Source organism: Phoenix dactylifera, chromosome 9 (genome assembly GCF_009389715.1).
Source record: "Phoenix dactylifera cultivar Barhee BC4 chromosome 9, palm_55x_up_171113_PBpolish2nd_filt_p, whole genome shotgun sequence".
NCBI classification, from domain to species: Eukaryota; Viridiplantae; Streptophyta; class Magnoliopsida; order Arecales; family Arecaceae; genus Phoenix; species Phoenix dactylifera.
Genome location: NC_052400.1, coordinates 9,124,442 through 9,149,287, shown reverse-complemented (window position 1 = coordinate 9,149,287; position 24,846 = coordinate 9,124,442). Strand labels below are relative to the sequence as shown.

At 35.2% G+C, this 24,846-nt stretch overlaps 1 protein-coding gene across 1 annotated transcript; it reads left to right on the top strand.

Annotated features, from left to right (window-relative positions):
• The first annotated feature begins 7,632 nt into the window (after window positions 1-7,632).
• On the top strand, window positions 7,633-23,752 carry LOC120111871. Its single transcript, XM_039129941.1, has 15 exons — window positions 7,633-7,918; window positions 7,991-8,080; window positions 8,820-8,942; window positions 11,131-11,229; window positions 11,376-11,477; window positions 14,347-14,430; window positions 14,540-14,658; window positions 14,757-14,858; window positions 15,339-15,455; window positions 15,602-15,667; window positions 21,262-21,328; window positions 21,432-21,485; window positions 21,556-21,645; window positions 22,810-22,848; window positions 23,291-23,752. Exons 2-15 carry the CDS (start codon window positions 8,078-8,080, stop codon window positions 23,408-23,410), a joined length of 1,185 nt encoding a protein of 394 aa, XP_038985869.1. The 5' UTR covers window positions 7,633-7,918; window positions 7,991-8,077; the 3' UTR covers window positions 23,411-23,752.
• The last annotated feature ends 1,094 nt before the right edge of the window (window positions 23,753-24,846 follow it).

Here is a 24,846-nt window from a genome sequence, read left to right as displayed (position 1 = left end):
GCATTCGATGTTTGGCTTTCAGCACTCAATCTTTTGTTTGACTGGCATTTGATGTTTAGCTTGTACTTGTTCTTGTTCATTCATAGTTCTGCACAAGTTTATGCAAGATCAGGGATAATGAAATGGCCAGCACAATCAAAAGGCAAAAGTAAAGTTTTAGTGAAGAAGAATTAAACATAAATTGGCATTAGATATTGAGGTTCATGTTCAGCCATAATATAGATAAAATATCTAATAAATTTATTGAGAAGTGATTACCGGGCCATTTATAGATTTCAAAGTTCAACTTGTAGTGCACTTAGCTTGCGATGGAAATAGCATTTTGGAGAAAATTACGACAACACCCCTTCAAATTTTCACAATTTGTATTCATGTCCAAAACTTCTAATTTTTTCAATTAGATCCTAGAACTTAAGATTTGGTTGCAATGTAACTTAGCCATCCATCTCCGTTAGAATATGTCAACACGTGATTATCATTTGCAATAAGTTCAAACATAAAATTTCATTAATATCCTTCCTGCTTGGATTAGAAGAGTGGTTATGTTTTGATAGGAATGGATCCCCAAATTTGATTTCATTCCACCTGTAAACAACAAGGGAAAATTATCCATTTTCACTCAGACTGCCTATGGTGTTAGGGCTCAAATAGACAGCCAAGTCATACTGCAACCAAATCTTAAGTTTTGAGATCTAATTGAAAGAATTAGAAGATTTAGAGTATAAGTACAGATCACAAAAAGTTGAAGAAGTGTTGCTATAGTGTTCTAAAGCATATCCCCGACAAATGACATTCTTTGCAAGACTATAGAGAATTAATAAGGAGGTGTAGGAATGTAATCAGAATTGATTCTCTATTTTTTTTTGCTACATTTTGCTGATTAAAAAAAAAGAATTCTTTTGTGACATTACTTCTTGACATCATGACATCACTTTTCCAAATAAAGCACACTTTTTGTTAGCATTATAGCGCTTAAAAAGTATTGGACCACATATAAATCAGGTCAAGAATGATAATAGATCCACATCCAATAAATTAGGACTTAATTTATTGGATAATCAGAACAAACTCCTTTTAGTATCACTTCTTTATACCATGACATCACTTTCTGAGGTAAGTGCACTTCTTGCTAATACAATTTGCACTTAGCAAGCATCTGAGGTAGGATGAAAGACCCATATCCAATGGTTTTGATAGAGGTCATCATCCTAGATTAAATTCTTCAACATGTTAAGACATTTGACTCTCAAGACTAGACTTCATCAACCTTTTTTTTAAGACTCAGTGATCTTGTCAGTCATATTACTAGGAGCCATCTAATAAAACTCTAATCAGATTGGACCAATCTTGTCAAAAATTAGTCTTAAAAATCGATCTTTGGTCTGAATCCTCGAACTAATTTCCCTCCTAGTGTCAGTCAGGCATACAAAAAGTTACTCTTTTGGCAAGAAGGCCACCAGATGAACCATAAGTTTCCCTGCCTACTTCACACAGACTCAAGGAATACTTTGTGGGACCTCTCTATAATCTAAAATATTTTCCCTATTCCCATCCCCAAAGCCTAGAGTAAGCTTCTTAAAAGGGTTTATCCAACCAGTGGTGGCTTGCCGGATTCTAAGACTAGATCAATTAATTTATAATGCAATGGATATTTGGATAATAAAACTTTAATTTTGTTGTATTTCTGAAGCAAAGTTTAAGCTTCAAACTAGTATAGGATTGCAACGCAAGCAAATCGAACTGGGTAGAGAGTAAATTCTAAGCTACCTCAACCTCTAAATTTCTCAAGCCTAACCCAACCCTGTCCGATCCCAAATTAAGATTTCTCTAGATGAATCCAACCCAGCTCTGTATTGGTTCGGCCGGATCAGATTGGTTGATCAGACTGAGTTGGGTCGTGCTATATTCTTTGGATTTTTAATTGAATTGAGTAGAAATTTAATATAGGCGAAATATTTAGGGTATTTTTGTAGAACTAATATTCGTTGAATTGAGTTCTCTACCATTAAAAAAAATTAATTATGTATTTATATATAATTTAATAAGATTAAAATTACACAATAACTACTATATTATTTGAAAAAAAATCTATTGATCTCGGATAGATTTGGATGGATTGGCGGATCTTGGTCAAAAATGTGACCTGTTATAACAAGCAACAATATTGAGCGGTACTTGGGATGAGGCCAAACTAGACTTGAAGTTTTGCTTGGAGTCCACGACTTGGGTCTCTCTCTCTCTCTCTCTGTCTCCGTCATCCATCCCTTGGATAAGAAGTCTTACAAAGTGGCGGACCGATAAGATGGGCGACGCGAGTGGAGGAGGGCAGAATAGTCCACGGGAACTTATAGCCGCTTGGCCACGCATTCCGCTATTCCAACTCCGTAGGCTTGGCCTCCACCAAATGAACCGGGCCAGTAAAGAGTTTAGCCGCTAAAAAAATCAATTTTTATAAATAAAATTTAGAAAACTTTACATAAATATCCTTCTAAATATTAAACTTTACATAAATATCTTTTCAAAATTAATATTTACATATATGTCCTCATAAAATACTTATTTTGCTATTCTACCCATTTTTTATAATTGTTTTTGCATATGTACCAACGCCATCTAACGCCGTTAAAAAATTAATAATTTCAAATTAAAATGACAAATACTCTGAGTAAGTAGATGTGCAAAAAGAAACATTTATAAGACGTTACGATGTGGGACAAAAAAAGTAATTTTAAAATTTTATTTTATTTAATTAAAATAAATATTATTTTTTATTAATGGTGTTAGAAAAACTGTTATATTAGAGGCATTTGTACAAAAATAATGTTTTATGAGGGTCTAGAAATAAATATAAATTTTAAGAGGATATTGACGTTAATTTGAATTTTTAGAGGAGTATTCATGCAAAAAATTCTAGAATTTACTATACTTTTATTCTATATAAATTATATCCTACTTTTATATACATATCCCTCCTCTTAGATTTTTGGCTACCCTTTTGCATTAATATTCTGTAAAATATATAAATACACAGCAGGTAAATGAGGTAATGGTATTAAAATGTATTCAAAATGTTTATTTATTATCAAGAAATCTAATAAGAGGGGCGTCCATGCGAAAATAGGATAATTTGAGTGACAAATATATGTAAATAGTATTTTCTAGAGGATAAATATAAGAAACACGTCCGCGTTGGTATGTATACAAAAAAAAAAAATCAATAATTTTATATCTTTTCGGCTGCCGGTTTAGACCAGTTTTTGATAAATCACAAAAAACTGTTCTACCCTCAAAAGGATAGGCATATTATTTCATAACTTAGATATGTTGCTTATATGAACATTTCGACCTCTTAAGCTTATCTAATCCAAGATTATTAATCTACTGCAGTGGTACCATCTATTACAATACAATATTTTTTAGCATAATTTTGATTTCAAATAAACATTCATGTCTTGGAATAGAGAAGCAATGCTATTAATTATGGCAAATAGTAAGAGAGAGCTAATGTAGGCATACCCGGGTATAGGTATATATTACCTATACATGATGATAATTACTTAGTTTCCATGTACAGAAAAATGATAGAATAACAAGAGTGTATGTAACTGTGGAAATTAATTAGCAGAGGTGTCTAATCTTCTATCATATTGTCAAATATTATTTTTTTAGTTTCGACATAAATAACTTGGTAAAATGTCCTTTAGATTTGACATAGTTAGGTAAAATTCAGGTGGAGAAATTATTACATGCTATGGGCATCATTAAGTCAGGTTGAAACCCATACCCATTAAAGGATCAGGTTTGGGTCGGATATGGTCCTATGGATAATAAAAATACGTACCAAGTTTGAAATATTTTATCTTAAAGAGTTAATTAAACTAACAATTCATGCTTTGAATAGTTTATCATGAAACATCTAATAAATGCTACAAAAATTAAATCAAGTACAATATAGATTAAAAATTGAAAAGATATAGTGCCTAAACATGTTCTAGCATATGTTTGAAGACCCATACGAACGTGTGTATAGTCTCATATTTGTTATGCATTAGGAAAATCTTAGATATATGTACAAAGTCAAAGAATCTAAATAATACCTTACAATTATCTTTTCTAAATGAGGTATTAGGTTGTTGCAAATGGTATCAGAGTAGACTCAATCAAGCTTGGTATAATAACCATTGGCTAGTCTTGGCATTTGTGATTGGATTTGATTGGATTTAGTTTCTAAGCTTGGTAAGGATTCCACGGCTTTAATGGAAGAATGTGAGGATACGTATAGATATATATTTAGTCCCATAGTGGTTATGTATTAGAAAAGGCTTGGGTACATATATGGAGTCAAAAAATTCTAATAACACCTTTCATCTAGTTTTATTGGATAAGATCCTAGATTATTATAAGAAGTTTACCTTTTTTTTTCAATTAAAGGATATATAAATAAAACTAACATTATATATGTATTTTATGTGTTATGTGTGTGTATATGTGCATGCACATGTGTGTGTATGTATACATATGTATATGTGCATGTGTTATATAATTAACTAGATAATTATGCAAATTCATGTTGGATATAAAAATCTCGAACCCAAACCCAACTCACAAGTTTCAACATGTTTGACTTTGATTCTAAACCAATATATTCATCATTGAGTTTGAGTCAAGTCTAGGTTGGGGGTGGGTCAGATACCATGTTCTGCCTTCTAATTAATGATCAGAGTACGAAACCTATATATTGACCCACAACTTACTTTCTAGCCCCTTTTCTTGGGGGCTAATTTTCCTTTAGTCCTAGTATCTGTATAAACAAAAATAGAAATGCATATAAATAGGATAAATATGCACAAATTGATATAATCATGCATAAAATAGGCATAAATATATTTAAAACAAGTACAATATAATAATTCACCTAAACTAAAAGGTGATAAATAAGATAAGGAGAAAATTCTAAGTTTCATTCTAAAAGTAGAATATAAATTTTTTTAATTTATTTGATGCAATTGTTTGTCAAAAAATACTTTATTTCCAAAATCATAATATTCTAAACAAATATATAATTATATCTCATAATTTAACATTCTTCCAAGAATTTGCTTAATCTCATCAACATAAAAATTTCTAAACTTGCTATTATAGAATGTATACAAGAATGGCATAATGTATACCAATAAACTAGCTGGCCGCTAGCATTGGATCATTAATTTAAATTTGAGGGCATAAATTGTCAAAATTGATAAAGTCTCTTATGATTGATGCAAGATATCTAGGTTCAGTCTATCCCACACCCTATTTTTTAGCAAGGCGTTCACCCATCCTAATTCTTTTAAAAAATAAATTGTAGAATTGAATACTTCAACCTAAGAATCATCCATTTTAGCAAATTAAAGCACTGCCCCCACTCCTACTCCATTAATTCTCTAAGTTTCCTGCAAGTTTCTTTTGTGACATGACTTCAAAAAGAGTTCATTGTGCCTTGCAATGCCCCCACTCAAATCATTGTTATGTGTTGCTAGTGGACCCAAAAATATGACACATTTACATGACAACTTACTTGGCTTGTACTTTTTTTTTAAAAAAATACTATATCATCACAGGGACCAGATGAGAAAGAAACCTAGGATAGATTAAAAAATGAAAATAAAGCACAAGTTTTGCTCAAGGCCTTGTCCCATGGGTTAGCCTCATCTTTGGGTTCACAAACAATTTTTCCTTTCTTTCTTTTTATCCTTCAATGATTCTATCCATAGACCTTTTCCTTTCATAGAAAAAGACCGTCTTCTTTGCCTGTATACCAGGTTTATAATTCTATATGAGCATCCCTTTCATTTCTATAATATAAAAATAATTTTCAGCAAAAATATCCTTATTTAGCCAAGTGACCTTTCCCTTTCTTCAACCAAGAAAGAGACATCTCCACTATTTCTCGAAGCGTATTTATTGGGAAAAAATTTCCTTCTTGCGTGGACCAGATCTTTATCTTCCAACGGAGACCGGGGTTTCAAGTATCACCACCCAACTAGAGATAACCCTTGGGAAAAATTGAGGACAACTTGGAATCAGAGCACCATGTCAAGTCCCAATCTGCCACTCACGCCTCCATCATTTTTTTTTGCTGTGTCCAAAACACCCTCCATGGTTTTTGCTCTACAAAAAATATCTTTTCTTAAAGGAGAATTTAATTTGTCACAACTAGCTATTGAAACTCTGGCCTGAAGGAGCTGACCCCTTGTCAGATTATTCATATATACCGAAAGACAAATAGTGCAGCAGACTGAGTCGTCTTCTATGTTGCCTGGCATGCTGGGGCGGTTCTTTGGACTAGTTTAGACTGTATCCCACATGCTTTATTTTGTTTACTTTCTTTTAACATGTCTGGTTGTATTCACGTTAGAGGTATATGAATGAAATACCGTTTTGATAAAAAAAAAAAAAACTCCGGCCTGATCCCTGCCTCCAATTATTTTCCTTACCTTCTCATGATATATGAACAAATACTTTATTATCAAGATGTCCATCTCGAGTGTGTAAAATAATGCAAAATCTATCGCATGAAATTCTGATAAAATAAGAGTTAAAATAATGTTAATTTTGCATATAGAATTTTTATGCGTTCGTCTTTTTTGCACCGTCTTTTTTTTTTTTTTTGCATGCTGCCAAACTTGTACGTAAGAAAAATAGGAAACATATCACGTAGAGACAAACTTCTTTTCTTCAAGCCAGATCCATATTTTCAGTTTTTGTCTTAGTATTATCATTATATTTGACTAAATATCTTGATATTTTTGTCCAAAAGCTTGACCATTATATTTAAATAAATAACTTGATGTTTTTATGTGGAAGCTGTGTCTTGGATGTGCTTAGCCCTGCAAAAAAGTGGTCCCATCTTTTTTTTTCTTTGTTAGTTTGTTCTCTTTGGTTTTTGAAGTAAAAGATGAAAGGTTGAATTGTAAGAACTATGATTATAATAATTGTTGAGAAATGAAAAAAAATGTTGTGCACCATGATATTTTTTCTATGATAGTTTCATTATTGTTTACCTTGCTACTTTATTTACTTTTATTATTTGTATCTAACAAATATTTGCAACTACTTCGAGTAACACTAGTGCAATTGCAACTCGTTTGTATCTATGGTTCATATGTGATAGAACCTGTAGGCCAAATTAGATAACATGAAATATACTTTGTTAGGACATTTTTAAGAAATACACTAATCTCTAGTATTTTGAGATATCTCGTGAGAAAGCTATCTTCAATCATAAGATAGACAGCATGATCAAAATAGAAAATTAGTGCAACCATTGGGCTAGTCCAACTTGCATGGCTATGTTTTTTAATCAAAAAAAAAAAAAGGAAGTTTAGATATCCTTGATTATTTTTCACCAAAAAAAAAGAGGATAGGCTCTCTATTCTTTTAGAGCGAATATAAGCACATTATTTACTCCTATTAATCTTGGAAATTTTGTGAAAAAAATGGGTTAAGAGGCATTTGAGACAAACTAGAGACAATCCAACAAATAATTGGGGGTATTTTGGGAATCCCAACAACATAAAAAATCCATACCTTTCATACGCAACAGCAACCGGAGACCGCGGCACCCACAAGCTCACGGTCTCACAGTTTCACAGATATCCTCCATGAACTCTAACTCTCTCTCTCTCTCTCTCTCTCTGCTTTCTCTCTCTTAGGACGAAAGGAACAAAGCCGCCCACCTCCACCTCTCTCTCTCTCTCTCTCTCTCTCCTTTTTTGACTAAAGAAGTATAAATTAATCGTAGCTTAGACGACGGCAATCAAAAGCTACAACCGTTTCGCTTTCCCTCCCTTCATTTCCCTCTCCTTCTCTTTTCTTCTCTCTCATCTATCTTTCCTAATCCCAATACTCATGTGGAATTAGAGACCTATTAAAAGTGGTAACTTTCTTCCTCTCGGCCCTCTGCTCTTCCTCCCCTGCGACTTTCTAATCTCTTCTGAAACTTATACAGCCCATTTCGTTTCAAGAAGTTGCTTTTGTTTCGTTTTCTTGGTTCTTCTTGAAGGCTCCCGGGAGTCACGCTCACTTGCCTGCGGTTATGGTGAGACCCTCGCTTTTATTTAATTTCACTTGGTTTAAATGACTTTGCTTATCTGGGCTCTGCATAAATTTCTTTTTTTTTTTTGATTCTCCTTTTCTGGGTTTTGTTTGTTTTGGAGAATTTGATTGGAAGTACATGGAAGGTGAGTCTATCGAGCTTTGTGAGCTGTTTCTTTGTTGATTTATATGGAAAACTTGGATTTTTTATAAAGATACCTTTGTGTTTATGATCGTTTCTTCTAGTTCTGTCGGCTATAATATTTCACTTTTTGATGTTTAAAAATCCTTTTTTTATCTAATTTAATGCAATTTGCTGAGAAAAATGCATTCCTCTATGGAAATTCAGTTGTAACTATTACATGGTCATTTTTCTTAACTTGTTGATGAAAATGAAGTGTTAAGATGAAAAGGATTGGATTCTGCAAAATAATTATTGCACTGCTAATTATATTCAAATGAGTTAGTAATATCTGCGAATGAAAAGTGACGCTAATCTCTGAATACTATCTAGCCCATAACTGGGCTTAATTAATCTCACTGCAAGTCTCTTTAATCATTCAAGTAATGAATTTTTGATTCTATTGCAATCAAATTACTCTGGAAAGTAACTTTACACGCATCTCCCTGTTTGTGATTCTGATGTGGTATTCTGATGCGTTCCATTTCGATTTTCTCATTGAAAGATATTTTAGTTATTTGTTTCATGCACTCAGTTCATTTATTTCTGATTTTTCCTGCAGGGTTCTCTGTTCACAGATCCTGCAACTAAAAGACGATGTTTTTGCAACCTTATACCTGCAGCTGCTCTCCTCTGCATAGTTTTCTTCATGGGGAGTGCATTTGTTACAACTGATTATAAGGAGGTCTGTTTGATTCTTTTGGTTTACTTAACTATAGTATCCTTATCTTGGAATGTGTTGGAATATTAAATTCATCAGTAAAATATGAGCAAGCACTTCCCATTATTCCAGTATCTTGTAGATTTTTTCTTTCGATTTGAAGAATGAATGTTTGCATGTTTTAGAATGTGGGTTACCAGTAGAACCCAGCCTTTTATGGTTTTACTGGTGCATTTCTCCACGAATTGTTCTCTAATATGATCAACTTTGCATCAAACTCTTCAACATAGGTAAATGGGGAGTTCCATTTTACATATAGTTGCTTTAAGTCATAATATTCTTTGAAAATCATCTTTTGGAATAATTGTTTCTCAACAATCTACAAGATACTTTAAGCCTTAGTTGACTGAAGATCTTGTCTAATACTTTCATTCATCCGCTAAAAAGTTTAAACACTTTTTGTATGGTAATTGTGAAGACCACATTTTACCATCTTCATGGTCAGCAAGTTTGGTTATCACAGCTGGACCAAAGTAGATAGTTTTTGAATGCCTTCTGTATTGTTTATTGGTCTTCATTCAACATAACAAGATCCTATGGGGTAGAATGACAAAAGGTGGGTGGACCCATTGGTAAGGTTATTACTCTAAGGGGAAACAAAGAAGGATGATGGAAATATAGAGAAAGAGTTAGTCGGAAAGTATTAGTTGAGTTCTTTGGCCCTGTATAAGTACCTAAGATCTATCCAGTGCATAGCCAAAGTGGGACTAAACACACGCCTGTATGGATCCTCACACACTCTCCCCGTTTAAGTCTTGGCATCCTCGCCAGGCTAAGGGTCCAATTCTATTTAAATCTAATCACAAGCACCACAATCGGTCCGTGGTCAGTCCCAATGGGCATGTGCTGCAGTGTCTAGCCGGAAGGGCTGAGTCCGCAAGCACCACAATCTACATAGGCCATGGGCTGAGTCCGCTCTGATACCATTTGTAACAACTTAGGACCTCACCTAAAAAGACTAGCCGGAAGGTATTACTTGAGTTCCTTAGCCCTGTATAAGTACCCAATATCTACCTACTAAATAGCCGATGTGGGACTAAACACATGCTCGCACAGGTCTTCACACTAGCAAAATAACCTCCAATAGGTAGGCTTGCGGTACTATAATCACAAAAGTGAGCGGTAATTAATTTTTTAATACTAAATCTCAATGACCTATTACCTTGCCGGTTTTGTAATAGGCACCCAATAATTTTAGTGAACTTTGGGCACCATAGGAGACTGTAGACTCTGTGAATGATAATAATGTGAAACAAATGCACAATTTCCATCTTTGAGGACTTCATGCCCTATCAAGTCTATAATAGGCACCCAATAGTTTTAGTGAACTTGTGGAACTGTAGGAGACATAGGCTATATGAATGACAATACTATGAAACAAAAGCACAATTTCCATCTTGGAGGGCTTGGCCTTGAATGTGAACCAGTGGCTCAGGAGAGTCCATGAAGCTACCTCCATATAGATGGGTCAAGCCCTTTTATGAGCGTTTGTATGAGGAATTGAAAGCTATTCTCACCATGGTGCTACCACTTTTTACTGTGATAATCAAAGTGCTATTTAAATTGCTCATAATGATGTTTTTCAGAAGCGTACTAAACATATTGAAACTGATTGTCACTTCGTTTGCCAACACATTCACTATGGTATTGTATAGCTTTGCCCTATTTCCCCCAGTGACCAAATTGCCAATATCTTCACCAAGGCACATACACCCAAACGTTTTTGAGAGTTAGTTTCCAAACTCAAGCTGGTTTCTACCATGCCATCTTGAGTTTGAGGGTGTAAACATGATATTTGCTATATTAGTCCAGATCTGATTGATATTTCCTTTATTAGACAGATAATTAGGCGATATTGTGATGTACAAATTGTTGTAAAGCATCAATCATAATCAGAATTACAGAGATTCATCTTCTCCTTTTTCCCTTGTTTTTCCCTTTTCTTATCAGCAAAGCACCTCTATTAATAAGTTTCTGTTTTTCTCCTTTGAATGCATTTTAATTTGCAACATTTTTTTTCTTACTGCAGATGTTTTAAACAATCACACTAGAACAATGCATTATGCTATCAATAAAAAAAAGCTTATTATGATTTTATGCCAATTTTATGTTTAGCATTTATAGAGAGTATTTTTTTTGTTTCACTTTGCAGAAAGTATCAACTTGGGGAGCAACTAATTCTGTACAGACCAGTCAAACCAATTCAAAGACCATACTCAATACACAGACCACTCAATCCAATTTATGCAAGGTACTTTCTTTTTTTTGCAGCTTGCTTTAGTTCTACAGCATGATGTTACGTGAGGAAAGTCTTCTTCTGTGGTCATTATATTATTTATTTATGTGGAAATAAATTCACTTACTATATTCTTATTATTTTGTTTCTGCTGGTTTTAGAGTCAAAGAAAGCCCACAGGAAGTGAACCATTGCCAAAAGGCATTATTAGCCAAACATCGAACTTCGAGATGCAGCCTCTGTGGGGCTCTCCAAAAGGAAAGGTGTGTTAAGCATCCATTTTATGGGTAAGAAAATGGCCAACTTCTATTTGATAGATGTTGGCTGTTTACATTCTCAATCTGTGACTCACTATTTGTAAAATCATGCTCTATGAAGCAAGGTTTTAAAACTGGATTTCGGTTTCAGTTTTGGTCCACTAAGTAAAGTTTTGGTTTTGGCAGTTTCGGTGTTTTAACAGTTTCGTTCCAAGTTTTGAAGTTTTGGGCAAAAAAGAGGAAAAATTTAAAAAATAGAAAAATTAAGGGAAAAAATTAAAGTTATCAAATTATTTCATTTTGTTGACTTATTTAGAATCATAATTTGAGGAGGGGTAGTTTAGGTTGAAACTGAGCTGCTTTAAAGCTTAATGCATCAGATATATAATACTTTTTGCTGATTTTGGTACTCATCCTGAACTTTCTTTAAATTTACTAATTATCCTACATTTTTCTCTTTTGTTTATAATTTCCATATATGCTCTAATTTTTTCATTTACTTAACTTTTTTCAAGCATATTTCACTTTATTTTATTTTAATCTCATTTAAGAAAAACATTTGAGCATATTTCATTGTGATCCATTTTAACAATATATTTAAGCAAGAAAAGATCCATCGAAACGAAAACACATTTTATTGCATTACTTCATTTTAATTTATCAACTTATTCTATAAGAAAATTAAAAAAAATAACTCATTTACATAAAGAAAGAAGAATGGAAACATATAACACTTTCTAATTAGTAAAGGCACACAACTTGATTTCATCTTGCCCATTATAATAGCAAAACATAGCCAAAAATAATTTAAATTAAATCAGTAGAGCCTTAGTTAAATGTGATATTGAATTATTTAACAAATTCTAGAAGATATTAAAAAATGATGGACATATATACCTATTGAACAAAAAGATAAAAGATATCTGTTCTGATTGATTTTGGCCAAAACTGCCAAAACTCAGCTGAAATATTTCAGCCAAAACTGGCCGAAACTGGCCAAAATTGACTGAAACAAAAAAATTCTGGCCAGTTTTGGACCTGTCCTGGCTGAAACAGATCAGTTTCGGCAGAAACTTCAGACCTTGTTGAGAAGTATGTATACATAAATGAAGGTCATACTACCAATTCCTATTACAATGTATGGCTTCCTTTTTTTCTTTGAATTATAGTTATTTCCACTCAGCTGGATTTTGCATATATATATATATATATATATATATATATATATATATATAGGTATGTATGTATACATGTGTGTATGTGTGGATTCTTTAGACCTCTATAAGTCTACTCTCTTGTCCATTTACTTTTGAGGATGTTGCTGTAGCTTTACAATTTCAGACTACATTAATCATCAATTTAGGATTCAACTCATCTTGTTCAAGTACAAGCCTGTATTAAAAGAAGAACTAGAGACCAAAAAATATTGTGCAAGTTGTTGTAATTCCTCCTGTAATCCACTCCTCAAATCTCACACACAAGAATAAAAGAAGTAGAGAAAACGAATTTTTATGAGTAGATGGAATAAATATTCTATTTACTTTCGTCCAATCAATGCATTTGAGGTCTGCATCTCCAAATCATAGTTGGATTCTTCTTCTAGCTGAGAGATTGAATTTCCCAAAAATAGAAAAAAAATGTTAAAATTCAACAAAGGATAAATTTCGGCTCCTACATCTGCTTTTTCTCTAGTTCTGCTGCTCAAATCTTTATGGATTATGAATTGGGATTCAGTCAACATTTATTATAGATAGTAGGTCAAGTTTGACCGGGCATTTCAGAGCCCTAAATGACCTTGAGGGGTTGTTTCAAGCACAATAGGCCTATCAGCAGGTTGTCACGTTATAGATTTTAATAAAATACTGAAATTCCATGAAAATTTTGTCAAAAATGGACATTGTATGCATAATTTATGCTCTCTTGAAATTTGGCTGTTGAATTACAATATGGCGGATTTTCTCTCGAACCTTGTCCAAACCTACTTGAAGTGCCCTAGCTGATTTGCAATGAATGTAGTGATCCTATTGGATCATAAATGTCCTATGATTTCTGATGCTTGGTAGGATTGGGATGGAACAAGTCAAAGTCAAATTGAGTTAGTTTAGATGCGCACAAACTTTGCAATGGAGACTCCAGTCACCTGGAGACCCCAGTCACCTGGAGACCATAAGAAATTTCTATGACCATTGTCGACTTGTTTCAAGCCGTAAGAAAATTGTTAACATTTACCCAAGGAACTTCTTTTTCACTATACAACAACTTACCTTAAGCACTAACTTAAAGAAGAAAATTTGATTCAGTTACTAGTTGACACTGTGCATGTTTTATGACTCATAGTTCGCCGTATCGGCCTGAACCAGACAGTACGTGGCATACCGTACCATATCAGTTCGGTACCGGTACCCGGTGCAGATGGCGTACTGACACTCGATATGCCAAAAGGACTCCGTACCGTACCGTACCGACACAGTACTAGTGTGGCATGGGTACGGTGTCCGGTACTAAGACGGCGAACCTTGCTATGATTTTTAGTATTATCTTGCTACCATCTATAGGACACAAATCGAATGTCCCATATGAAACCCCTAATGATCATTTCATGTCAGATTTGTTGGAGAAAATATGAGTATAATAAAAAAATATTTTTTGTACTTTCTTACAAGTAAAGCTTGCACATGGTAAAAGATGCTTCAAAGGGTTTTCTAGGCAAGATTGAAAGAGCAAAGCGTAGAAAACAAATGATATAACAAAGAATTATTATCCTTTAGTAGATTGATCTCTCCATTTTAGAAGACATCATATCACTTATATATAAAAGGTATTTAATCTAAACATTTGTTCTCTAAGGATGTCCTTGGCAATTTGTTGAGAACAGGGTAAAACCAAATCATCAAAGAGCTTATTGGCAATCCCTGTTGGAGTAATGCAAAAAAAAGCTGTGAATCAAATTGTAAAGAAGGTACAGATAACGTTACTACCGAATATATTTTTCCTGTTAATATTCTTGACATGAGTTCTTTTTGTAGATTATTTAGTTTTCTCTGATTCTTTTGCTTATTATACTTCAGTTCCCTCCCAGTGATTTCATGGTAGTGCTTTTCCACTATGATGGTGTTGTGGATGAATGGAGAGACCTGCAATGGAGTGACAGTGCCTTGCATATATCGGCAATCAATCAAACAAAATGGTACTGTTCTCATGCATAAAATCTTTTGCAAGCACTAATTGAGCTTTTATCGTTCAGGCATCTATACCATATTGAGACCTATTTTTAAAATTCTGCAGGTGGTTTGCTAAGCGTTTCTTACATCCAGATATAGTTGCTGAGTATAATTACATCTTCCTTTGGGATGAGGATCTTCAAGTGGAAAACTTTCATCCCCTGAGGTACGTGCTATTTTGTTCTTTCTAATATATGTATATTTTAAATAATCAGGATTTAGTCCCAGGATCTTAAAGCTCAAAATTTTCTCATTAACTTGGTTTTGAGCTTAAACCACCTGGAGTAAATGCTTATATCTAGGATTATATTGTTCACTAATTTGAGCTTAAAATGCCTTCAATTGGCATCTTTTCTAAAGGTTTTGCTATTTGGCCATAAGAAGCTGTTCCTGTTGATTGTTGTGAGATCTGAGAATTTCTCTCTGAAGCTTTTCCTGTTCCTGTTGGCTGTTCCTTAACTTTCCTAATTGAGACAATCAAATATGCATGTTATTGCCATAAGCATTGTTGGATTAAATCAGAGTAATATGTTTATAAGGAGTGAATCACAGGCTTTGATAAAATAATATTGCATCTTTTAGATCTCTTTGATTAGGTTTTATACTTGAGTCTTTTATGTTTGACAAGAACACTTGACTGTTACAGATATTTATCACTCATCAAAAGGGAAGGACTAGAGATATCGCAACCAGCTCTGGACACTTCAAAATCTGAGATTCATCATCGAATCACTGCACGCTCGAGAAAAGGAGATGTACACAGGTTTTTTCTTATCTTTTAAGGGAAACCAACCATTTCTTTTTGCTACAATTTCAATTGGATGGAAATACAATGCATGAGATGGACTGCTGGTGTCTACTTCCTTAGTGCTGCAAATAATTGTAGAAAACTATTTATTGTTTCAACAGAAGGATTTACAAGTTCACTGGTGGTGGGAGATGTTATGAGAACAGTACTGCTCCTCCATGCACAGGGTACGTTCATTTTAATTTGTTGCATCCATCTGTCATCACTGATGTATTGCCATGCTTTATTTTTGTCTTGAACATGAACAAAAGTCATATATACATCATGATGTCTATTTATTATGACATTGCTTTTAGTTTTTAATTGCACCAAATATTCTTTCAGCCTAGTGATATTGAAAGGATAAAGCAAAGCTTTATAAAAGGGACAATTTTAAGGTTAAAAGTGGATTGCATCATGATAAGTGATGCAGTCTAGAGGCTGGAACGAAAGGAATCTTTTAATGAGGTGGCTTACAAAAGATAATTCTTGGCCTGATGGGCATATGGATTTGGAGATTTAGATAATCTAAGCTACAAGGTTGAGAAAGATTGCAAGGGCTATATTCACTGTGTGTAAACTAGAGCTGATCAATGCTCTACAGCAGAAATTAGGCCCAATGGCTATGCCCAGGCCCGGCCCGGCCCGACTGTTGGGTTTAAATTTTTGTCCAGGCCCGATCCGACTTTATAAATCTGGTTCTAGGCCCGTCTAGCTCGGCCCGATCCGATAGGCCCGATTTTTTCTTTGTTTGGAATCTGAAAATGGGCCAGAATGGCCCGACCCAATTTTGGTCGGGCCGCTTTTCTTGCCCAGGCCCGACCCATGGGCCTTTTTTTAATGCCCAAGCCCGAAAAATTTCGGGCCGGGCTGGGCGGGCAAGAAGGCCCGTGATCAGCTCTGGTGTAAACGATAATATGTCAAACTTTGAGGCATGTCTCCTATCAAATGGGTTATTGTATAAATGCTTATCTTTTTTTTTTTAATCTAATAGTGGTTGTAAAGGTAAGAGTGATGAAGTGATTGAAGTACTAGAGACTATAGGGGTTTGTTATGTGGTTGTGCTATTTAATATTTTACTTACCACATTTTCTTTTTTTATTGATTTTAGGATGTTTCATAGTTAGGATTTCCTTTTGGTGAGACTTGTTAGATGTCTATCCGAAAGATTAAATTGGATGGCCCAAAATACAAGTAGATTGGAATTGCACTCCACCTCAACTTCTATGGTAAAGGGAATGGAATTTTTTTTTCCTTTTTTGAATTTGGAAGTTGAAAGTAGGACTTTCTTGCAAAGTTGCTTCCTTGATGGAGAATGAAAATTTTCAAATCTAGTATTCTAGAAATTGGTATGGAGCTTTGGATTTTATTTTCTTGTGCAAGATCAACGTTTATACCAAGAATCGTTGTGCCAAGACCGAGGCCTATATTCAGTTGCCCAGCAGCATAGTTCGGCATGCCCTTGTGCTGTTCTGTGCGGCCCATACCGACACGGCAAGTGCAGGGGAGAGGGAGAATGAGAGAGGAAAAGAGAAAGGGGCGGAGGGAGGGAGAGAGAGAGGAAGGGAGGGAGGGAGAGAGGGAAGCTGATGGCCAGAGGATGCCAACGGAGGGCTGAGGAGGGGCATGGAGGGGCGGAGGAAGGCCCCCCCTTTGGTTCCCCGTTTCGTTCGAAACAGGGGTCCCGAAGGGGGCCCTTTATTTAAAAAAATTATGTGAAGTCGGCAACCTCTTTGCTGACTTCACTTAATTTTTTGAGCAATTTAAGAGAATTGGAGAGCAGAGCCCTTCCTCTACCCCACCACACCCCTCCTCTGGCCATCCTCCTCCCTCTCCCTCTCCCTCTCTCTCCCTCTCTTCCTCCCCTCCCTCTTCCTTCCTCTCCCTTGCTCTCTCTTTTCCTTTCCCATTTTGCCTCCCCGCCTTCACTAGTATCTCAAATGGAGGGGTAGAACCATGCTATTCTACCCCTGGTATAGTACGACACACCTCGAACTGGGCAGTTCGGGGTGACATGGTGAACCTTGGTTTATACCATGCTTCATGAAAAAATTCTTTCATGTGATAACCTTTTGAAGGAAGATTAGAAATAGATAGACTTTACAAGCTTTGCAGTAACAATAATTAGAATATATGGTTCTTTTCATTTGGCCCATTGTGCGGAGATTGAGGCTACTTGCCTACTAAATTCTTCACATTGTCTTGACTTAAAACCTACCAAGCTAATTAATGGGTGTTTCAGACTGAGCTTGTTTTGTTATCAAAGTTTTCTAGTGATTGCAAACACGGTGGTGGGTCCCATGTGAGAAATATATAGATCTATGTGTTTTATCATAAAACATTAATGGAAATGGCAAGTATGCGCTACCCAACATAAAGATGGCCTAGCATGATTAGGATTCTCCATTCTCTATATGTCATAAAGATGTTGGTATTGTCAAAAATCCTAGAGTCGTAAATAGATGATTATACTTTTAGAGAAAGATAATATAATATATAGAGGAGAGCTGATGAGTTTGACTCAAGGCTTCTATAAGTCCATAAACTTTGTTGTAAGAGGGCATAGTGTAAACTTTCAAAAGAAATTGCAAGAGATTCCACTGTCTAATATCGTTCTTCCTCTTTCTATTAGACATAGGAGCATGGGGATTATGCCTTGAGGCACCCACCTCTTTGCGGGTCTGTTTCAATATTTCTACAGGAACATCATGGAGGAATTGTACCTGTTGGCCCACCCAGCCTAGCATCTTCTAAAGGCCTATCAAAGTCTCAGCCTACATCCTAGCCGTGGGCTTGTTGATCTTCCGGAAGCAAAAAAGATCCATGGTGGTCTTTTTTCCTTCCCGCATGATTCGGGCTAGGGGGTGTTGGGTTGATATGGGTCATGCTCAGATGGGCTTTGTAGTATATAAATTCAGCAGAAAATTCAGCCCAAATCCCGCTAGATTATCCAAACAGGTCTTGAGTATTGAGGATATCCTAGGGGATTAGCCACTAGGAATATTTATGGAGGGAGCGAGGAGGTAGGAGCCCTAGGTCAACTTTAGATTATTCGTGTTAGCAAAGGAGACAATTGTGTCCTCAAATAATGGCAGTTGAATTGGCATGGCTGTTATAACCCTAGGAACATTTGAATAGAACAACAAAAAATATACAAAACAAAGCAAGGCATAATGCACCAAGATTTAACATGGTTCACCCAAACATCGAGCTACGTCTACTAGAAGAGTGAGAGATCCGCTATATGTTCAGATTATAGGGCAAATTATGAGTATCTAATAAGATATGAGAGAAAACTCACAAGAGCCTAATACAAGAGAATACTATGCCAAAAAATTACCCCAGAAGCAGCAGCACGAGCCGAGATATCGAGAGTTAAGACAAGTATTGAAATTTGAAAATATTTTTTTCTCTTCGCTTTCCCCCTTTCTTCTTCTCTTCCTCTTTCCTCCTTTTCAAGTTAATAGCAATAACCCTTCACAAAACACCGTTTTCACACCCACTACGTACAACTGCATGTGTCCCTTCTAATAACAACAAAAAAGACAAAGGTTCTTTCAAAGTGGGAACCAAGAAACTATTGAACCTTTGAGATGGCTAAAGCCAATTCTAATTGTGTTGGGCTCTTGATGCATAAAAAAAGCCACACGAATGCAACACATGATCTAGTCAAGAGGTAACAACCAATTTTAACTAGGTTCCTAGAGGTAACGAATTTCCATCAAATTTATCCTTCAAACAAACCTTATAATTTATTTGTCTAGGGGATAATACTATGAAATATATACTAACCTCTAACTATAAATAAATGTAACCATTAGGACCTAGGATTAGATCACACAACTAATGATGCAATCATTAAAGGAATCATGGATAAACTTTTCATAAATAATAATTATATCTCTTAAGTCGTGTAAAACTTATAACATATTTCGATTTAGCTTGTTGTTGGTGATCATTTATTTTAACTTTTGGCTTTTACTTTGTGAGCTAAGGATGAACACAACCCTTGTATTAGACCATTCCTATCCATTACACTCTTTTCAAATCTCATGGAACTTCAAAGGCTTTCTCTCCAATTTTATGAATTTAATTACTCCAAACAAGTTAAACTTGGTAGGAGGACTCTAAGTACTAGTTAGGTGCTATGGTCCCAATACAGTATGTAATGGTACATAGTGCACTGCATCTTATTGGTCGCAACTGGTACAATAAAAATATGATTTTTATTTCTCTTGTTCTTACATAGGTTTTAATTAGAAATTATTTCTTAATGCACAAAATTATGAAAATTGAACTCTATTTAGAGCTATTGTATCTCCACCATGGGCCCAAGAGTTGTTTGGGCTATGGTTTCCATATCAACCCATACCACTTGGTACTAGGCATTACCATGTCGTACCGGTAAGGTATCGGTATGGTATTAAGGTTTGATATGGCACGAGGGCCGAATTGGTTGTTATGATGTGGAACCGACCCGTACTTATTGGTTTCTTGTTCTACTGATCTGTGTCCCTTAGTTTTGTCTTGTATCAACCTGTACCATATGAGAAAATGGTCTCCCGGCCCTGTGTCAATATGGGAGATGTACTATACATTTTTGGGCTTTCTATGTCATATTAGTAAGGTACCGATGTGGTATCCAATAATGGTACGTAAACCTTAGTTTGGACCAAGTTAGTGTTAAACATATGCAAATTCTGGTGTAACTTTTGGTGGTACTAAATCAATTGCTGCCAAAAAAATAGCAGCACATGCACACTACAACACTAACATGCTACTTTTGAGAAATACTTTTTTATTTTTAAATATTTTATGTAAAAATTAACACAGAATGAAAATGCTTCAAAAAATATGCCACTGTGTAGATACATGCTAGATTACAACATGTCATGAAATAATGCCATAGAAGAAATATTGGCATGATTTGCCCCTATTTTGTTTCAGTTTTGGTCCTTTTTAAGCAAAAAAAAATAAGGGAAGTGAAGGTAGAATAGCTTAACATATGAGCTTTAGGGCTTTGGATGTGTCAATTCATAGAAGAACTAGAGAAAATGAAGCTCCTCCACTTGATCCCTCCTCTTCCTCTCCCTATTTTGATCCATTTATTTTACTGCATGTGGTACAACATCTGACCCTAGAACAACTAGGTTATGTAACAACCAGTAATTGTATCCTTAGGTTAAAGGACAATTGTCAATTCTAGCATAGGTGAAAGTATCCTTCTTGATTATAAGAAAACAAAACCTCTTCAGTATGCGTGGACATCATCTAATATGGCAGCTGCATGGGTAATATGTTAAACAAATACTATCTGTGTAGGAAGTAGACCAAGTCTTCCTGCAACTTAAAACAAAACTAGTCACTTGTTCATTTCCAATATCATGACCAAAGGACTGTTTTACGAGTCCAAAGTCATTGCATAACAACATACTTGTTGCTGTACATGCTTGTGAAGCATATAATGTTCCACAATTTCGTTGATGACGATAGCTTTCAAGGAATGTGATTCAAGCATCTCATCAGAAAAGAGGATCTGACTTTTGTTTTCCCAGTTTCCTTTTTTTTTTGCTAAACACCCAGTTTCGTTTGCATATGCTATTTTGGGGCTTTGCTTCCATACCACCTTGGTCTTGGTGTTTTATTTTTTCTTCGGACATTTTGTGTAGCTTTTCCCTTAATAGGTGTCTCCTCAATATCATTTAAGATTATTTTGTTGTTGTATTTTATCTTATTGATGCAAAAATCCTTTTTTGAGAAACTAAGTTAAAATACTTTGCAGGTGGGTAGAAATGATGGCACCTGTTTTTTCAAGAGCTGCCTGGCGCTGTGCATGGCATATGATTCAAGTATATAGACTATTCTCCATAATACATGTCAATTGTTATACTATATTTTTCTTAATCCAGCAATATCTAAAAATCATGTCTTTTCCTGATCCTTTCTTTCTAGAATGACTTGATTCATGCTTGGGGTCTAGACATGAAGCTTGGTTATTGTGCACAGGTAACATTTGCATATCCAAATTAGTCTTTTTGTACATTTCTGATGGAAAAAAATCTAACCTTCTGAACAGGGTGATCGGAGCAAAAATGTTGGAGTGGTGGACAGTGAATATATAGTTCATATGGGAATCCCTACACTTGGTGGGTTTGATGAGAAGAAGGTAAGCCATTGGACACCTTCTCCAGCTTTTAAATTTCAAAGAACACCTAAATTGAAACCTTTGCTTCTCATGTCAGACTTAATTTTCATATGTGTGTTTGATTTATTTGGTTTTCTTGTTAAAAAAGAAGATATTTGGTTTTACCATTGGTGCTCAAACTCAGAGTTTTGACTCACTAATTTTCTTAGCTGCTAGGCGATTGTTTGTTAAGATTTTAATCATTTTCACCAAATATTCTTGTTTGTAAATCCCCATCATGGACTGTATTTAATTGTCTTTTACCTTAGGATCAGAAAATTAACTTCTGATTTAACATATTGCCTAACTGGTAGTCTGGTGCAATAATCAATTAAACAATGACCTCTCATCAAATGCAAATTGGCTTTTCTTTCTTTTCTTCTGTTTAATTTTTTTAGTTATTTGTTTGTATCAAGAATTCTTGTTTTGTTGCATGTGATTTGAGGTTCACAATCAAATATATAGTGTAAGGTAATTTTCTGATTTTCTATACGATTTTTTTCATCAAATCCCACTGCCAGAAACTCTCAATTTAGCTTTGCAGTACTATATCTTCCCTTTATCCATTCCACTACAATTTTATATCCTCAATAATCAGCACATCTTTGTGTTATAATCACCAAGTGGAGCATAGTTGCCTCAGTGTATCTGGTAGTTAGCTGGATTCTCCTTAGGTAGTTCATACTTCATAATGATCTACGGAACATTATGTACAGAAACTTTTAGTGCACTTATGTGTAACTTCAAAATTCAAATTGGTATTTCATTGATAGTAATATATGGACTGCCGTAGCACCCTGTACTGCCCGATATGGGGCATGCCATACCATACTGAATAGGAACCGGTACGAAACTCTAAGTTTGAATTGGTACAGGCCCCATTCGGTCCTGTACCGAAGTGTACCAAGGCATACCAAGGTATGTACCGACTCATATCAAGGTGTACAGAGATAAAATGTAAGAAAAATAGTTCGAGGATTGTTTCAGTATGAGGTATGTACCATAGTCCATATTGTGCCGACCATACCATACCAAAACCATCAGAGCCAAAGCCTTCTTATGTGGAAAAAGTGGTAGGTCTGCTGGTTATTCAATTTGCATTCTCAATCAGTTTACCGGACTGACTGCATATTTTTGATCTGGCAGGTGCATCCTGGATCACATACTTTCAATGAGAGACTGGCAGTAAGTATCTTATCTACCATAGCTTGTGTTTGAGCCATTCATTCTATCGCCCACATTATTGGGTGTCCATATCCATGATTTAATCCAAATAATTACAAAATCAACTGTGCCCATCACAGATCCATTTTCCATTCCGAATTCACAGATTACTTTTGGCATATGATTGATATATGAATATCTGGAAACAAAGGCAGTTCCTCCAAGTATAATGCTTATAGTGGAAGGATAAAACCAAAGCAAAGTATTTATGAGGGTTTCTTTCTGAGTTGTCAGTCCAATGCAGACTGAAGTTGAGCTTACAGACTTTGAGGAAACCTGCATACGCTTACAGCTTATAGAATAAAGAGTCATCTTTTGGCTGTGATATCTAGAACTAGTGCAGATCAATCTCCTTGTGCTTTTGCTATCTCTTGCTATGTTTAATAGGTTGAGCTTTGTGCAGGTGAGGAAGCGGTCTTATGTTGAATTGGAGATTTTCAGAAATAGATGGCAAATGGCTGTCACAGAGGACAAGTGCTGGATTGACCCATATCCTGAGTCCTCGAAGAACTCAAGTCATTAGTACAGTTTTTCTTGTTTTTCCATTCAGCACCCTCTCAACATCCTTTATCAAGACAAGCTCAACTCATACGCTACTATTGCACCCAAGCAAGGAACTACTGGAGAGAGTCCATAGAGACTATCTATGGGCTGGCATACAGGGATAGATACTATCTGAAATTCTCGTTAGAGCAGATATTTAAAAGTGAAGCTTATGAGATCTACACCTAGAATCTATATTCAAAGAATGTAATTATATTATTCATTATTTTTTAATAATAGAAAATATATCATGAAAATTGTGCAGTGTTGCTTTATACATTCCATTGTATATTAAAAAAATCATTCGCTTTACTCTGTTCAATTTGGAGCATTTGAGTGCGGTCGAAGAACATCTGCTACATAAAGGAACTTTTCATTGATATTAAAGTCGGTGCAGGATTATTATTTCTTATTCGTTAGCCAAGTGTCAGACGAGGTAAAGAGAAGGATTCTTATAAAGGTGTCAATTTAAACATAACACTTATGTAGAAAATTTACCATTGGTATTTTGCTATAAATAGAAGACTTTCTGTAATTCTATCCAGATCTGCACTGGATTGGGAGATAGTGTACGAATTGGCAGGGGTGGGGGGAGGGGGGCATGTAAATTTTAGAAATCCATGTACATGGGTTGTGGAGATTTTTCGGGAGTTTGTGGCTCCCTTGGCTCATCCTCTACTTATGTTATAATCTTTGCTTGCTGCCAGGCTTCACATTATTAGTTGCTTAGTTTATGATAGTTAATGCAATGGTAGGTTAGTATTTTCTCATTAGCTTGTTTGAGTTTAAATATTGTTTGTCTATGCGAAACCCATTCTCAATGGATTAGTTGGAATATTTAGATGTAAACCATTCCGATATCAATAGGTGACCTTGAAGCGATAGAACTTTTGCTCCATCTCTAAATTATGGTGTTATTTTTAGGGTTTCAACTACTAGCTAAGTTATCGGATAGGTCTTGATGCAGTGATAAGATTGTTTTATTGTGACTTAGATATTACAAGGTTAAAATACTAAAATAATCTCTTAGTATGGCTATGTACATATCTGATCCTTTTTTAGAGCTTGTAGTGATAGGAGCCTTATGCGATAGGGTGTCTTTTTTAACTGCTAGCTTATTTGCTAAAGTTAATGGATATTGGTACTAGTGATATGGATTTGAATCCTGCACTCATCCAACTTCAACAAGGTTTACACCTATCCTAGTTTTGAAAAACCAACCTTTTGGTCTGTGATAGGCATGCAAACCAACTTTGATTCCATATAATTCATTATCTGCATTTATTCCACTTTAGCTATGCTCCTATTTGTTCTTTATGGCACCTACATTTGTTATGTACCCGCTAAATTATTCTCGTTGATGTGGCAAAAGATAATTGGTCCAATTCACACGAAAATGTTGAGTAGCGGGAGCCA

Coding starts and splice junctions, on each gene's coding strand:
- LOC120111871 (XM_039129941.1), top strand. Junction 15,456..15,601: donor AGAAAAGGAGATGTACACAG/GTTTTTTCTTAT, acceptor TTGTTTCAACAG/AAGGATTTACAAGTTCACTG. Junction 21,486..21,555: donor AGCTTGGTTATTGTGCACAG/GTAACATTTGCA, acceptor CCTTCTGAACAG/GGTGATCGGAGCAAAAATGT.